Genomic DNA, 18,076 nt, shown 5'->3' on the forward strand with positions numbered 1-18,076 from the left:
AAACACATGAGCCAATCTATTATACCAAAGATACTTTATTTACAAGGTCTGCCAACTCAAGTGTATTTACACTATTTACACCACAGCTAAACAGACATAGCTTATGTGGCCAGGGGGGGTAATTGCATTTTACAGTACTTCCTACTAGACAGAACTATGGACTGGCTTGAGCCAATGTTTTAGTCTGGCATAATGAGAGCTTTGGTTGAGGCTTTAACATTTTGTTTATCTCATGGCTTTGTGGTTGGGGAAGGTTTATGCTTCATCATCCAGTTAAGAAACCAGGAATTTGCAGTGCAGTGGCAAGACCACAGGCACACTCAGTCACTGCAGGAGAGTGTAATTGCAATGTCCTGGCTATCTCTGCCCCACTAATTAATTGCACACAAACAGTCAGTGGAGATGTCTGTATTCATGTCTGTCAGAAACGTGCACCCCCATTTCCCCTGTCCTCAGTCAGAGTCACTGCTACTGCTGGACGAATCAGTGCTCATGGCCTCCACGTCGTCCTCGTTCTCCTTATTGTGACCAGGAGGCTCCAGGCCAAAATCGTTTCCATGGTGAGGGGGCAGCATCCCCATGGAAACATCAGCAGACTGCCAGGGATACTGAGGAGTGAGCACATCTGAGGTGGGGGAAAGAGAGAAAGCCATTATATCAGGGTGAGGAGAAACCAAGCCAACATGCCTCCACTCTAGCAGTCAGTCTCATACACTACATACCACCACACTAACACAGCACTGTAACCATTAGCCAGGCTCATCCAAGACATCACATTGTTTACAAACCAAAACAGACAAAACTGTCAGCCAAGCTTGCCGCAAAAGCATGCATGCACACACATACGCATGGCTACCTGGTAGCCTTCCTGCAGCCAGTGCATCGCCCGGCAGGTGGCCATTCACGCCATTGGTGGGCAGGTTGCTCATGTGACCCAGAATCCCACTGCGCATCTCCAAATCAGTGGGATAAGGCCTTCGAGGATCACCTAAGAGACAGACACACACACACAAGCCTAAAAAAAGACATAATGCCACATTTGTCTTGTAGGAAAGAAATGATACTACTAAAACAGATTTTTGGTAGTACTGTATGAGAAGAGGGGAGTATGAATCTTAGAGTGGAGGGTGTATCTTCAGGCCTATTAAGGACATGACAAACACACATGGCACACAAATCAACCTCATCAACAAATGAAAGGGGATTTTTATTATTAAAAGGTGATAGATTATAGATTTATTTAAACAACAACAAAAAAAATGATGGTGATCCTCCAACAGAGAACTAGAATAGGAAAAAGGAAGCCAGACAGAGAGAAAGATAACATGAGACAGTATGAATACCTGGCACCCAGTTGAGAGGAGCGCAGACAGCATTGCTGGCACTTATCCTGTGTGCATACTTAATGATTTCCTCTGAAGAGATGCTGCCTGGATGAGAAATGACCCATATACACCAAAAAAAATAAGATGAACTCTGTTACAGGAGCAAAATAAATAACTTTTAAAAGTCTGCTTCAATGCCAATATTTAGAAATAATTTACTGAGTAAATGTATTCATATAAAACATATATTCATAAGTACACTGTAAATGCTAAGCAAAAAACATTTTTAATCTAAGATTTGTACATTTAATCTTTTTTTTATTAGACATGGTAGTTGGTATATGGTAATTGAGAGGAGTTGCGTATAGTCTGGCTCTGGATGCTCAAAAAGTAAAACACTATATTACCTTTTCTGGCCTTGTCAATAGATTTGAGTTTCTCTTTAGCCTGGTACACAGCTGTAGCCTGGAGGAGAGAGAGCAGGGTTGGCTTCAGGGTGAAGGCTATGTGCTTCACACAGCTGGGACACATCCTCAGACCTGCTTTAGGGAGAGCTCACTCACTACAGAGCTCTCAAGATACACCAACATGTCTTTCTGCATGCATTACTATAGCTATACTTTGCTTTAGCATGTTCCAGACAGGCAACTTAAAGAAACCCAGACATTAGAATAAACTCACTGATACTGAATAAGCTTACCTGAGCTAGAATGTGGGTGGATAAATGATTTCAAATGATATACTGATTTAGTGAGTTGAAGGGATGCCTACATATGCCATCTGTTCAGAACTTATCAATGATGACAGTTATGATTTTTGTCAACCTTTACAGACAGACAATTCTGACATTGTTGCATCCTGCCCAGTGGGATTAAACAGTCTGTATCTGTATCTGTCAGTGCTGTCTGACTTAGTGTATGGCCCACTGACCCAGTGCTAATCAGGCCTGCATTTGGCTGGAGTGACTTACCAGGATGTGCTCAGCCTCTTTGAGCTGTTTCTGCAGCAGCTGGATATCACCATCCCTCCTCTCTGCTTCCTTCTCCAGCGCCTGCATCTCCTGATGGACCCTGCCCTGCTCCACAGCAGTCTGCATCAAAGCTTGGAACTCCTTATCCCTCTGCACCAGAAGTTCCAGCACCTGTGCACAAAATACTCATATCAGCCTGTACACTGCACTACCTTCACTAGGGACATACATGCTGAACAACGTTGATATCAGAATATCAGCATGAGCTAATAAATGGATATCCGTTTAACCACTGGCAAAGAAAAATGGCCACATTTACGGCCAGATACTTAGGAGAAAGCAATGGTTTTAAAAGGTTAAAAATTCAATAGCTCATTTGAAAACACGTTATATTACTTAAAAACAGCCTGCCATATCGGATTTGTGCCAAACCAGCTCAAAAAATACAACACTGGATGCTGATGATGACGGTGTACTACACTGCGTATTTTAGTGCAAGACATACCAAGATTCAAGTCAAGTCACATTTATTTATATAGCGCTTTTTACAGCTGTTGTCACAAAGCAGCAAATGTCCATGTCCAAGCATCCAGTGAGCAAGCCAAGGGCCACAGTGGCAAGGACAAACTCCCTAAGAGCAGGAGGAAGAAACCTTGAGAGGAACCAAGACTCAAAAGGGGGGGGGGGGGGGTGTCCTCCTCTGGCCAACAACAGACACCAATGTTATGTTTGTCAGAGATGTTACTGTTTCTGATCTTAGCCCACATCAGTTACACTAGGTAGCAGTAAAGCCATGCCCAGTTCCACCTCCTATTAAGTTAATGTTCTTAATACTGCATTCTTGGCTACGAACCTTGGCACTCATGTTTGGGAGTAATAAATATATACATGCATATATTCCAATAGGATTAAACCATAAAAGCAGTGTTTCACTGTATTGTTTTGCTGTATAAAACTCCCCCATGGTGAAACAATGTATACATGAATACTAATTTTTAGAGGCAGTAGCCTACACACAGCACCAGGAATTTAAGAATCAGTTTTTAAATGCCTAACATATCTTTCTCTGTTTCAGTTATGACAGGATTTCTGTCAAATGCAGAACAATGCACCTGCGTGTCCTCGCCTGGCTGGGGAAGTTTCTGGGTCCTTGACAAAGCAAGCATCTCAATCAGTTCCCTGCAGCAAAGCATATCAAAGCAACAGTTTAGAATAAAGATAAATAGGGGAAAGCTCAGGGCTATATCTAAATATGACAATCCTGCCTGACAACGTATAGTGATAACATTCTGTCACTAGGTGGTGAATGCTGGATTTTTTTAAAATGCTCCACTGTCAGGAGAATGTAATGATTCTCATTTTTACACCATTTCACTATAGAACAGTTTTCTGTTTTGTAATTTTATGTGAAAAAGCACTGCCCAGTGAACACCTTGGGCATGTTCACTGTACATGCGAAATCCCTGTGCGTGATCCCCGCTCCATTAAGACGAGCAGAGCAGAACCGTTTAGGTGACTCTACGAGGACATAAATAACTGAACCCTGCTGAAACGTAGTCAGCTAGTAACTCAAAAAAAATATTTCGATGAAACCATCAGGTAACTACTCTGAAGGACTAAGATACTACAAGATGAGCTAAATACAAACCCGACTGTTTCATACCTGGCTGCCGTTAGCTTGTTAGCTAAACAAAAACCCTTCTGGCTAACGAAGGCTAGAGTGGCTAGCTACATCTGATAACGTTTAAATTTGCTGCTCGGCTTTTTAGGACTCTTTGGGTTAGCTACCTAATAATACTCAATCTGCGCATGAAGAAATGAGACAAACCTGGATAATACTTCTATATCACTCAGAGCAGACAAGAGTCTTTCTTTCGTGGACTTGTCGGCAGTCGCCATGTTTGCTTCTTCTTCTACAGTGAAGCAGTAACATGAAGTCAGTGAGGTTGTTCCTCCAGCGCCACCATCCCGCCGAAAGACTAACACCAAGACTATTCGGATATGTGCAGATAGATGCGTTTGCGAAAAGGAATAAAACGACAGAAGTGAACATAATCAGTGTTGAAAAAGTAGCCTGGGCGTTCATGATGAGCTGTTACATTTTTGTAACCCCATGTCGTTTTGCTAAATACGTTCAGGATTTGCTGATTTATTCGGGATTATGAAGCATTACTAAACCTCTTCCAGTCTATTATCTAATGACTGTATCTCGCCAGGGATGTTTATCATGAGGGTAAGCGTTAGCAGTTGTAATGAAACGTTTTCTTTTTCTGCCTTTAGCTTGTTATATTAGGTGCCACCCCAGCAGTTCAAACTTTTGTGTGGATGGAAATACTTTAGACAAAATCAAAACAATTCACAGTAATTTAATTTTTTATCCAATACTACAAGTAAGTTTAGGTTATACCCCCACAAGGTTGGTGAAGTTTGAATTCCATTGGCCTTTTCATTCTTTATTAGAAATATCAGGAAAGAAAATGTTCAATGTAAACCATGCACATTATTTGAAACAGTTTACTCCTGCAGTTCTTTATAATTAAATCCGAAATGTTAATTTATAAAAGGTCCACAAATCCAACGGTAGCCCATTTTTAATTTTGGGGTTTAAGAGTTTTATGCTTTAACTGAACATTTAGTGCACACTTTGGTGAATTCTCTATTACTGCAGACTCAACAGCAGTCTCACAAATCCATTTGGGACGTGCCCACTTTGAGTGTGGGCATTTTACTCCCTACAGTTTGTAATGTCATTTGCATCACCATATGCATTGCACTTTGCCAGAATCACAGAGCAATTATAATGTAAAGCCGACTTTTCAAAGCGTTTCGCTCGGATTTTTATAATGGAAATGTGAGGAAGCGCGCCATCTGCTGGATGTAATGTGTTATTTTACTTTCGTCCGCCCGTGTGTATCTGCGTCACAGCCAAATATTGTAGCTGTTTAGGATACGATCGGAGGCCTTCAGTGCGTTTCACTTGTCGCCAGAGACGAGAGCTTTTCTTTTCCTTAGCCAGAACATTCTCTTTAGACAGAGAATCTCATCATGGTTAAAGTGACTTTCAACACGGCCCTTGCGCAAAAAGACGTAAAAAAGGACAGTGAGACGCTTATTCCGGAGGATCAGGTAAATATTATGACAAATTAAACGATGACATTGGAGAGTTTTACTGAGAGTGGCCGCACGAATTATGAGGGTGTGTAGAAAACATTTTAAGAAAAGACGGGTTTTTAGTTGGGACAAAAGGAAAAGGTAACGCTTAATTTTCACTAATATAACGTCGATTAAACGACGTCAATATTGAATCCCTGCCTCATTTGCAGACTTCTTAAAGGATTATGAAAGGCTACTTTATTTTAAACCTTTATTTTAACCGTGAAACCTGGCGGAGTCCTGCGACAGCTGTAGCCGTCGTTTCTCATTTCACTTGGCGTAAAGGCACCGATAGTTTGTCAAGGTTTTGATCCTTCAGATGATTACAGTGCCAGACTGTGTACAGTTGAAATGGCAGATACAGAGCATGTCCCGTCGCGGTTTAATCGAGAACGCCACCGAGAAAACCCTTTTAGAACTGGACACACTAAACCTTAGGCTGCTACGAACACCAAGAGCATTTCTGTTGGCATTTGTAAGCGATTTCACGGACCATACCTCTTAAAGCGATTTTGAAATTAATTGTACATTGTGACATGTACAGACATTTAGTTAAAATGCAGTTGTAATGTAATTCAGATTTCTATTACCTACGCTAAATGTTTGGGATAATCTACTGCAGAAACCTAATATCATTTCAGCATACTTCGTTGGCCTTTTGGTGTACTTGTCTCTCATGAAATAACTCGATTTCATTAGCGTTGGGTTAGTACCGTGCTTTTGTTTATTTTGTATTTATAGTGCGAGCCACGGAGGTTACTGCACATGCGCGCATCAGCATTACATAAAGTTTGTCCCCCCCCCCCCCCCCCTTTATACTAATTGTAATAGGGCTATTAATTCAGTTTTCTTTAACTGAAGGCTATCACACGAACCCAATGTAGTGTTACGTCCCTTTAATGTGTCCAAACGTCACTGCTGTATTTGGTGCAAGTTCCACAGGATCAAGATAATCGCATCCGCCATTCCTCATGGTACAGCTGTGCGCGCAGCGGTAGGACCCTGAGCAGAGCATCGGCGTATGTCTTACTGGGTGCTTCTGAAATCCACGACACGCATATGCAAATTAACGTGAAGATTTCTGTACTTGAGTCGTGTTCGTGAGTCGTGTTCTCAGGCGCGAGACAGCCTCTCGAGGCGCCCGTGTGAGCGTCTCGCACCGACTCTTGGTGTCGCGTGGGCACCGTACAGACCTTTCCCGGGTTGTTCGTCAGTGGCCCTGTAGCCAAAGTCCTAACGTGCTTAAAGACAGTGCGACTTTGCACTTAATTTCAGTCTCTTGTCAAATCGATGGACCCTGTGTTTGCTGTAATGTCTGTTGTGTTATTTTATTATAATGTGAAATATTTTTGAGATTGGAGTATTTGTGCTTGGACACGCAGTTTGTAACGTAAGCCTTAATGATTTAATAGCTATAATAATATTACTATATTTCTGCAGACTAATCATTTTGTCAATTTACATTATCATACAAGCTAATAAAGAGCAGCAATGGCTCGTGGGCAGGCTGAGAGAAGACACAGACACAGTGTTGAGCAAGGGATGGTCTGCGCCAAAGTCCAGGAGATGCTGGTGTAATTCTGTAGTCTTAGGTCCAACTCCCTCAGAAGATATCACAGTGCTCACTACAATTGTAGTAAACTTGTATTTACACTGGTAAGACGTGAATGAGCTAGTTCATTTGTGGTTGTTTTGCAGGATGGTTTTGTTTTTTTGTTTTTTTTTGCATTACTATATATAGTTACTTCATAATAATTTACATAAGACCCATTCTTACGGTAAGTTCTAGAATGTTCTGGCACTGGGACAATGCCCATGTGTACCGTATTCCCTGCCCCTAGGTACTAAATTGTATAAAGTTCCTTATCCTGGGTTATGAACAACAAATGTGAATTATTGTCTGTTCTGTTCCATTCTCTTGGTTTTCCAAGCTCTAAAATATAAGTGTCTGTTTGCTTTGCATATTAAGAATATTATGTAATCCTTTGCTTTTTTACAAACAATAAGTACATTTAAGATCACTGCCTTGTAGAAAGCATTTTTATACACATGGATTTTGTAAATGTAAGGGGTTATTTTTCATTATCTAAGAAACAGTATATAATCTTGCATATGTAATGTTTAATGAAATACAAAACCTGTTGGGACAAGTTTTGCATGTGCGTCACACACACGTTATGCAGGTTCGTCAGTATGCAGCCGTATTCCTAATGATCAGTTACCCAGTAGTTTGCCATAAACCTAGAAATGATTGAAGAATAAAACAATAAAAAGGTTTTGTCAGTGGATCTTGTGAACTTGTTATAGTAGAAAAGCATTCATTCATTTATTAATTCATTTTCTAATACTCTACCCTTCTCAGTGGGCAGTTTCTGTCCATAGTTCACTTAATATTTGGGCTGTAGACTTTTCTCAGTAGAAACTCTACATAGCACCAGAGATATAATCTCTAACTGTATACCACCAAGGCACCCATTGTAGGTTTTTTTTTTTAATAAAATAGACAAGGAGTACATACTATTAATAATACATTTACATAACCTTTTGCATGTTGTTTAACAACAAAATGCAAAACGTTATGCAGATGTATGCGCTATCCATCCATCCATCCATCCATCCATCCATCCATCCATCCATCCATCCATCCATCCACACACACCCACAGACTATATTGGTGAGTTTCCTGCACTGAACCAATATTTCTCTAATTTCTTTCTATGGTTCCTTCCTTGAGAAAGCAAAAGCTTTGGTGCTACTGGACTGTTTTATCATCTGTGAGTGTGCTTCAGCGATATGGGTTTATTAGCTGTGAGTGTGTTTCAGTGATGTGGGATTTATGTGTATGTTCTTATCTTGAGTTTTGTTGTGGCATGCAAAAATGTGAACAAAAGCATGCATGACTACCATACATTAAGATATTATTTCAAAGAAAAAACAAGACCTTGTATGTTCTATGATAGAAACTTTAAATATTAAATGTGTTTGCAGTGGAAAAGGCAAAGCTGATGACAGTCATATTTCTTTTGAAATTATTCTGTAAATAAGATGACTACAGCAATAACAGAGACATGGTAGTGGCATGGTAGGGGTTGTTGTACAGATACACGTTTTTCAAATGGGAGTTGCTAAGGTTTTTAGATCCTCTATCACCAACCCAGTTTCCAGAGTGCAAGTTTCCTGCAGGCTGGCAACAGTCGTAATATAGAAGTCCTGCTTCCAGTATCTTGCTCCTGAACACTGCCATTATTGAGATTAGGCTTGTTAGATACTGGCTAATGGCTGAGTGGATCTCTTTTGTTGTGGAACAGTATTAAAATTATATAGTTATAAAATTAACCCAATTCTGGTCATGCCTCAGCATGTGTAAGAGAGTTCTTTGCACTCCTGACACCAGAAGACAGATATGTCTTTGGTTTCCACTTAATTTGTGTGAGTATCTGTGTTGAGGATGAAAAAAAATCCCTGATATCAGTTCCCAAAAAAATGGGTTCTGCATTAAAAAAAAACTCCACAACCTGAACTGAAATTCATACCATGCGCAAATACATCTGCAAATAATGTGAACACAGTGCTAGATATTTATGCACTGACAGTACTGACAGTTAGTGGAAAGCCATGTTTCTAAAACCATCAAAATCCTCTTCAGGGTTTTCAGAATGTATAGTGCAGTGAAGGTTTAGTGAAGGGCCAAGTCTGTTAAAGACCTGAAGAGCTAGGTCTGTTAAAGACCTGAAGAGCTAGGTCTGTTAAAGACCTGAAGAGCTAGGTCTGTTAAAGACCTTGGTCCTTTTTACTTGACAGAGAGAGACAGAGAGACTGAGAGAGAGGGAAAGAGAGATTGTAGGAATGAGTCAGGTTATGAAGGCCAGTTTGAACATGTTCTTTCCCATGTAGAGGCACTTCCAAATGGGATACTGCATTATTATAAAGAATGCATGCATGAATCTCTTTAATATAAACCCTGCCCGTATAACTAATTGTTTATTTTTATCTGAGGTCTTTGTGTCATTTGTGTCGCCTAAGCTGTACATATGTACAATGTGTCAGATTTCATTTCGTGCCATTTGTTGCATCATTTCTATCTTGTCTGTTTGCTTCTGGATGAGTCATCATGTTCTCGTGGTGACACTCCAAAAAAACCTGTCATTTATCAACCTTGTGAAGCAGAAATGTATGCACACACATTTTTATATAGCACATTTATAATGGTTTAGAATCACTTTAAAGTATGTCAAATACAGTCTATATCTGTTCCATATATGCATGCCATCACATTCTTATAAATTAATTTAAATCTATTAAATGTAATTAGTTATAAATCCTATTAATTCAATTCCACCAACCTAAAACTCAATTTAATTTAAGTAAATTTTAATTCACAATGACTTGGTGTCAGGGTTGTCTCAGGTGTTGCTCAGATGTTGAGTTCCTGCAGTCTGTCTCCTCATGCAGTGTAGACAGGGCACTGTATGTTTTCTTTTTTCTCATCTTTTGTTTTTTTATGTCTCTAGGATCCTGAAGTGGTGCACTTTGTGGGTCGCCAATCAAGAGCATGGTGCTGGTGCTTCTGCCTTGGATTGGCTCTCTTGCTCTCAGGCCTGGTTGTGGGAGGAGCTTACCTGTACAGGTACTACATAATGGAGGTGAGAACACCACCATTTTGGGAATACTGCACAAAAGACAAAGAGTGAAGCTCATGGCAAGAAGCTTGCTGTCGCATTTGGAGGTGTGGTTTTTGCAAGCTTGGTGTTTAGATACATGGTCTTTTGGAGGTGTGGTCTTGTGTTGACTCAGCTTGGTTGAACTGAAGCAATAATTTCTCCTGAGCTTCTCCCCAGTGGATATCCTCAGGGAAGATGTACACGTGAACTTTCCATTAAAGCAGCCAATAGCTCTGCCTGGTTTTGTATTTTGTACTGCCTTTGTACTGCCTTTGTGTAACAGAAACCCTGTAACATTCTTAACCAGATGCACAACGATCCGGTAATACATTGCAATGATCCGGTAATAATGTTCCAGATGTCAGTGAAGCACATAAGTGGCACATGATGAAGCACATAAACAGGCTTTACTTGGAAACCTGTTACACTTGTATTAGTCATTTCCATGGAGGTGAGATGCTCACCCCAGCACATTTTACGCCCTTTTATGCAACACAACCAGGCAAACTGGGACAACTCACTTTTCTCAGTGACAAACACAATTCTCCCCAGATTTATTAAGAGTAAGAAAAATATGTGTTTATTATCATCAATGCAATTATGGCTCTTTCTGTGTGTGTGTGTGTAGGAGGGACAGGTGTTTGTGTGTGGGGTGAAGTACCGTGAGGAGGACTTCATGATGCAGGAGGAGGAGGATGGCATGCTTGAGGACTCTCCTGTGGGCCTGCGCATGGTGGATGAGCGTGTGCGGGTGCTGCAGGACCAGGAGGTGGAGCTTATCAACGTTCCAGTGCCAGAGTTCAGCGACAGTGACCCCGCAGACATCGTCCACGACTTTAACAAAGTGAGAAATACACGCAGATCACTCAACAAACGCACACGCACACACAAGCACACACCACACAAGCATTCAGAAGCACCACTTAGATCCCGATATTCAGCATTAGGCCACAGATATACTGTATATATCATTACATAGCCATACATACAGACACACACAAACATAAACGTACATCCATAACACCATATACACTCAAACACACAAACGTACATACACTTACACACACAACACCATACACACACAAACATACATACGCATACACACACAACACCATACACAATCAAAAACCCATGAACACTACATACACATATTCACACATGTAAAACAGCCAGTATTCTCTTCTATGCTGTATATGCCATAGCAGACTAACATATGTATGTACATCTTTAACAATGGACGCTGATAAAGCTTTAGAGCAAAGTTCTACTGCATTTACAAATATGTGATTAATATAATTGTATAATTCTCTGTCTTTGCTGACACTACTAGAGATAGGTACTCTGGTTAGCTCAGTGTGTCTTTGGTTTATTACATGCATTGACTATATTAATCAATTTTGTTTTAGAAAGCAAGAGGCAGCCAGTCAGTATCTTTGGCAAAAAATAACGCTTCCCTAACTTTGCACATATCCTCACACATCATAATTGCAGCTGCAGACACATCCCAAATACAGCTGCTTCCTATAAGACATAGATGACCACTATATCACCACTACAACCACTTTATAATTAGACTTTAAACTAGACATTAATAGCCATGTACAACCTTGTACACAGTGTGTGTGTGTGTGTGTGTGTGTGTGTGTGTGTGTGTGTGTGTGTGTGTGTGTGTGCGCGTGCATTGTGTGTTTATTTTTTTTCAGTGTGTTTTCATTGTGTATTTGTGCTGACAGAGGCTGACTGCATATCTGGATCTGAGTCTGGACAAGTGCTATGTGATCACTCTGAATACATCAGTAGTCATGCCACCTCGAGACTTTGTGGATCTGCTCATCAACATTAAGGTGAAGGGCTATACGGGTCTCTTTTGTTCTTCGATGTGTAATATTTGTGACTGTGAAATCCAGGTAAAAGAGAGTTTGCAAAGAGATAGATAACTGTGTGTGTAAGTAAGAGAGCTCAAGCTTGTTTTGTTTGCTCTTGTGTAAATGCACAAGCTTATTTGTGTATTTATGGTTGTGTGTGTGTGCGCGCGCGCGTTTGTCTCCAGGCTGGCACATACCTGCCACAGACATACTTGGTGCATGAGCAGATGATGGTGACAGAGAAACTCGATGAGGTGAACCAGCTGGGCTTCTTCATCAGCAGACTGTGCAAAGGAAAAGACACCTATAGACTTCAGCGCAGAGAGAGCATTCTGGGTAGGTACACAGATACACAAACACCTGCATGCACATACACATGTTGCCTTGTCACACTTCAAACACAAAGAAAGCTGCAACTCAGAACAGTTAAATACCTTTTGATATATGAAAGATGAATATGTAAATCATATTAGACAGTTTTCTGACTTCACACCCATACAACACACCCATGCACACAAACACACATGCATGATGACTCACACACACCTGTCTTGTGACCAGTCTGTATGTGTAAAGTAGGAGTCTCTTCCTTAATAGGCATGCAAAAGCGTGAGGCTCTGATCTGCCACAAGATCCGCCATTTTGAGAACAAGTTTGTGGTGGAGACGGAGATCTGTGAGCTGTGAGGAAAGAGAAACAAGAAGAAGACAGACAGAGGAACCAGTGAAACATCTCACTCAGCAGTGGTATTACAACCACCACTGCACTGCCAGGAAGTGGTTGTCTTTCCTATTCTGTCTCATAAGTCGTCATCTTGTGTATTTGGAGCTACATTGTGAAGTTGCGTTCATGGTCTCAATTTAAAGATGACTTTGGTTTCTATAAGCATGTTTAATATTCTTGTCTAATACTGTTTTAAACAAAAGATGGATGGGGAGGTTGCAACAGCTGAATTGTGCATGCGTGTGTGTGTCTGTGTGTGTGTGTGTCTCTGTGTGTGCGTGTGTGTGTGTGTGTGTGTGTGTGTGTGTGTGTGTGTTTGTGTTTCATGCTATTATATTGTTTATAGTTCCTTAAGTTGATTAAGAAGGGTCCAAGTACCACTCGTTCTACTGATATTTGATTATATCTATTTGATATTTAAGGAGTGAAACAGAACAATTTAAACATTACAGAAATCTGCATAACTGCAAAAAAAAAAATGGCTGATTGAGATATAGACTGAGTATATTTTTTCAAAATCAGAAAAAAAATCTGCAGTTAAATTTAATATTTTTTATAACTATACTATATGGTAACTAAACTATATGGTAGCATAATGTTTGGATTTGTCCCAGTTTATTGTACATTGTGTTTTGTGTTATTCTGATAATTTACTAAGGAAATGGGATGATGTATAAAGCAGAAATTTTAATTCTCATAGTGAATAGAGAATTGTATTCTCTGAAAATAGTCTGATCAACAAATGCTTGTCAGTTTCTCTTTTCAATTTGAACAGTCAAACAATGACAATAATTTCTTAATACAAGAAAGTGTTTTATAGGAGGAGCACAATACTATGGAAATGCTTTGTAATCAAATGTATACACATAAGAAAATGAATGTTAATCTGTATATAGCTATAACCTTTCTCTAAGAAAGACACAAATAATAAAGTCATAAGCCTTCACTGTTCTAATTATGTGATGTGTTTTTTGTTTGCTTGTTTGTGTTTTGCTTTTGTATTGACCCCAAGTCCAAACTAAGGGAACACTGCAGCTCCAAACCTCCCATGTGTACAAACATGTAAACTGAGTAAAAGCTCTGTGTATGTACAGTGCCTGTATGGAAATCAGTTGTCCGGTGTTTTATTTCGGTGAGCCTGCACTCTGCGTGGATGAGCCGAATGAGAGATTAAGTCAGGTGGCCAACATGGCCAGTCTGAAGCATGACAAGGAGTTTTTAATGTTTTTACAAAATAATCCCATTTGACCTTCCCATCACCACCCCTCACCCTTTTGGGGCGTTTTTGCGTTTGTAATGTTCGTGTGTGTGTGTGTGTGTGTGTGTGTATGTGTAAACAACATTCATTGTTGTATTCATCCAAAAGTCCTCAGATTTTTACCGCTACCCTTACAGATGAGTCAAGTAATGGTAGCGCAGAAGGAAAAAAGAATATGAGTGGAAAAAAAAGTTTCGTTGGAATTTTGCTTTTGTGCTTTCAAGTTTCAAGTCTGATCATATATTAGGTTTCCTGTTGGTAAGGGAGAGGCACTGAATTGCTTACTGAGATATTTTAAGAAATCCAAATGTTTACTTTTTCTATTTTTCTGGCTTTGACTGATGTCTGTGTTAGTTGTTAACAGATTCATCCACTGCATCATAGTGCAATAGCTTTTTTTTTTTCATTTCAAAAACGGGATTATTTTAGGAGGGTTGTTTGTTTTTTGATTGTTTGCTAGGGCTAATGTGATTATAGGAATGGAGTTTTGGATTGGTGGTTCTATTGTTGGCAGATCTCTGAGAGATGGAGAGGGTGAAAATGAAATGTTATACCCAAAACAGAGAGACAGTTTAGTGATAACCTTCCAAAAGTGACAAACTGGCGTACATGTCCAAAGTACATGCAAATAGTTATCTTTAGTATTCATTGTGTATTGTGTACATGTTTCATGTTTGAATTGGCCCATTTTTAACATATTGTGTCTTGTTAGGTGTGTCATATGTGTAACCTTGTATTGAATTAACTGTATTTATCATACAACTTTGAGAGAAGTTTCTTGTGGTCAATACAAATGTATTTATAGATTATTGTCTGTTATATTGATTATTGTCTATTATATTGATTTTGTTAATTAGTATACTTTTTATTTGATGATATTCTAAGTACTGATTTTCTTTGATGCCAAAATCTCTCATTCATTCTTGGTGAGTTTGAATCTATTATATTGTTACTGAGCAAGTGTTTAAGGTGTGTGGCTTGTGGCATATGACCATGTATGTGTTATATGACCATATATATGTGTTATATGGTCATATATATGTGTTATTATATGACCATATATATGTGTTAGTTTGTTCATTTTCCACCAGGCTGTCAGAGTTGTAGAGATTGCTAAGCTTTGATTTATGTTTGTATTAATGAATGGTAAATCCATAATGGAGATTTCATTGCAATATAATTGTTCTATGTCAAGCCAGGAGTTATCATGATAATCTTCATTTAAGTCTCCACTTAATTCTCCATTTAAGAAGATATGAAAGCTGGTTTGAAGAGTAGCAGTACCCACATAGCATTCAAGCTTAGACCGGAAGTCTTCTGGAGAGCTGGAGTAAAATAGCCCGGAACCAAGGCAGTTCCAGACACCTAGCCCCTGGTACTCCAGAAAGCTTTGGCTAGGATCTCCCTCAGGTGTTGCTTGTATCAGAGATTCCTCATTGCCTCAGAGGAGGAGGTCACAATAGGTGTCCGGGTGTGAGATGGTAGCAGCCCCGACATCTGGCGTCCATGACTCTCCAGAACTGGAACTTGCCCACACAGAGAGCTCTGGGGAACACCACACTTAAACGAGCTATTGAGTCTGCTGTAAGGCGTGAGGAGAACCAACACAGCATGCAGACAAAAAGGAAAAAAGAAAACAAAAAGGAGACCACTGCTTCCAAAAATGGTCTGTCCTGTGGAGGAAAAAACAAACTAACAAAACAAATTCAAACATAAAAGTGCACTAACCATAACTAATGGAAGGCTGACATCCAAGACTGCCATCGATCCTACAAACAAAAAGGCTTATAAAGGAAATGACATCATAACACCCAGGTCACTGAGGCAAAACACGTACCACCTGAGTGGACGGTTAGAAATGACTGTTCAAGCCTTCTTGATAGTGCTTTACTGATAATATTTATGTCTGTATTAATTAATGATATGGAATGATAGCCTGACCATAGTGTTTGGTATTTATTTGGTTTCATCGGAACTGTTATTATTGAAGTGTTCATTTATGGTGAAATGAGAGATGCATTCTTTTATTTTGTTGACCATTTTTAGAAATAAGGAGGAAATGGTGGGCTAGAAATGTTTATGGAGCTCAGCAGGGAATCCATCCATGCCTGGAGATTTATAGTTTCTCATTTGTGTGATTGCTTTTTGAAATTCATCCTCAATGGCATAACTAGGATCTCTGTTTAATTTTTGTTCAATTTTGGTAATGAGACCTCCTTTTGCTCTGTAGTTTTGTTATTTGAATACACGTTTTAATAATAGTTTTAAAAGTATTGCTTTTGCATCTTGAATGATATTCCCTTGTGAGTCCTATATTATTTATAATGTTTTTTTCTTTGAGTTGGATCTCCAAATATATTTCTGATTTTCAGCATGTTCATAGTGCTTTTGTCTACGTTGGGCAAGTAAAGTTTTTTTGATTGACTGTGACATCTAAACTATGAATATCTAAGCTTTTCTCTCTTCTCCCTGCCTTTGCTGTTTCCCATAGTAAAGTGAGGGAGATTTCTGGTGTATCATCTATATCATCTCCTTCATAAAATAGGTGTCAAATTCAATGTCCTTGATATGTATTATGTTAAAATACCAACTAGGTCTTGGTGTTATTGAGTGTGCATCACAGAGATTAAAGCTAATGGCACCTGACCAGAAATAATTATACGATAAATAGTTGAACTTTATGTGTGTAGAATAATAGAGTTGAGATTTTGGATATTTAAGCTTTATGATCTTTCAGGAGAATTAATGCCTGTTATATTCCATCTTACAGATTTGATATTTGGATAGTCATACAACTAAGTGTTTTCTTAGAATGTTTTATAGCTATGACGCTGATCGAACAGAGGCAAGATGCAAGTTCTGTGAAGAGCATTATTTATTGAGGGCAAATCCATATTCATTATCACAGGGACAGTCCAGGGTCGAAAAGCTAGGGGAATCAGATACAGAAACAAGACCAGAATATATAATAACAAGACATAGATGCTACTACATGAAACAAGACACAAAAATACAAAGCAGGAAAGCAAGCAGGACCTGCAACATAAAAGCAGCAAGCAGCATAACATCGAAATCTGAATTGTTTCAGATGACGTGTCTTTTCCAGTACCCTGGCTCAAGTCCTTCCCAGACTGTAGCTGGCTACATTCCTTGACTACCAAGGCCAGGCACAGCTTCTCTCAAACAAGCCTTCTGATTTTTCATGTATTTTGTGGTGTACTGATGGTAGCTGTGAAGATGGTAAGTAAATTTAAGCAGAAAGGCAGAACTTAAAAGCAAAGAAGAAAAACACTAGCAATTGATTTAATTAACCAAACTTCTTAAACAGTATGCTTACCTCATAAGATGGACATAGTAGGAGAGACTTGGTAGACTTGTTTGAATTTGTATCCGCACTCTAACTTGTATTTTGTGAACTTACATCACTTGACAGGGCCTGGAGTTGCATGACTTAAGATCATTGACTTAACTAAGAAATATCAAACATGGGTAACATTCTGCCTGTTTTAGGGGGCTATAGCCACTCTTAAATGTTCTTTAGCCCCCAAAATAAGCATGCATTATTAAATAGTCAATAGTTCTCATTAATTCTATCTTATTCAACCATGCCATTGTATCTCCAAATTTACAATAAACTGAGTTAAAGGGCTTTAGGACCTGGGAGAGGTGTTGCTGCCATACAACAGCCCTGAAACCTGAACCACATTTTGAGTCTGAAAAATGTTAGGGCGACCTCTGACACTATTACCATCACTCATTACCCATTAACAGAGGATTGCTTAAGACTGTGTAACTCCAACATAAAAGTAAATACATCATTTGGATGTCTGTTACAATTGTCCGAAGTAAAATCACATTGACATGCTTGTGAAAATACCGTTAAGATAGCAGAGGAACCCTGATGACTGATGAACAAATCCTAATGTAACATTACTCATAAAGCAAACTAAAAATGACTTCTGCATCAAACAGTTCATGTAGGGCAGGTGTGAATGGATTTTACTACAGTACACTGCAGTTACTCACCTGGAAACCTCTTAGGATATATATATATACACACACATATTATACACATATATATATACATACACATTTTTATACTGCTATTGTAAATGTATTGT

General features: G+C 39.2%; 2 protein-coding genes across 2 annotated transcripts in view; one reads left to right on the plus strand and one right to left on the minus strand.

Annotated features, from left to right (window-relative positions):
* Positions 1 to 17: 17 nt before the first annotated feature.
* tbc1d8 (TBC1 domain family member 8) overlaps positions 18 to 18,076 on the minus strand; it is an 89,810-nt gene continuing 71,751 nt past the window's right edge. The window contains exons 2-8 of the mRNA XM_035522693.2: positions 4,124 to 4,208; positions 3,408 to 3,474; positions 2,296 to 2,466; positions 1,733 to 1,790; positions 1,344 to 1,430; positions 857 to 988; positions 18 to 625 (exon numbers count right to left, since the gene is read on the minus strand). Of these exons, the coding sequence (XP_035378586.2) occupies positions 453 to 625; positions 857 to 988; positions 1,344 to 1,430; positions 1,733 to 1,790; positions 2,296 to 2,466; positions 3,408 to 3,474; positions 4,124 to 4,208 (773 nt within the window). The 3' untranslated portion in view covers positions 18 to 452. The remainder of the gene's footprint in view (positions 626 to 856; positions 989 to 1,343; positions 1,431 to 1,732; positions 1,791 to 2,295; positions 2,467 to 3,407; positions 3,475 to 4,123; positions 4,209 to 18,076) is intronic.
* Positions 5,219 to 13,648, plus strand: itm2bb (integral membrane protein 2Bb). The gene is made up of 6 exons (XM_027032949.3): positions 5,219 to 5,421; positions 9,960 to 10,091; positions 10,738 to 10,953; positions 11,843 to 11,953; positions 12,160 to 12,310; positions 12,572 to 13,648. The coding sequence occupies exons 1-6, from the start codon at positions 5,341 to 5,343 to the stop codon at positions 12,658 to 12,660; spliced, it is 780 nt and encodes a 259-aa protein (XP_026888750.2). The 5' UTR covers positions 5,219 to 5,340; the 3' UTR covers positions 12,661 to 13,648.

This window comes from Electrophorus electricus, chromosome 9 (assembly GCF_041902795.1).
Source record: "Electrophorus electricus isolate QZ-2024a chromosome 9, ASM4190279v1, whole genome shotgun sequence".
NCBI lineage: Eukaryota > Metazoa > Chordata > Actinopteri > Gymnotiformes > Gymnotidae > Electrophorus > Electrophorus electricus.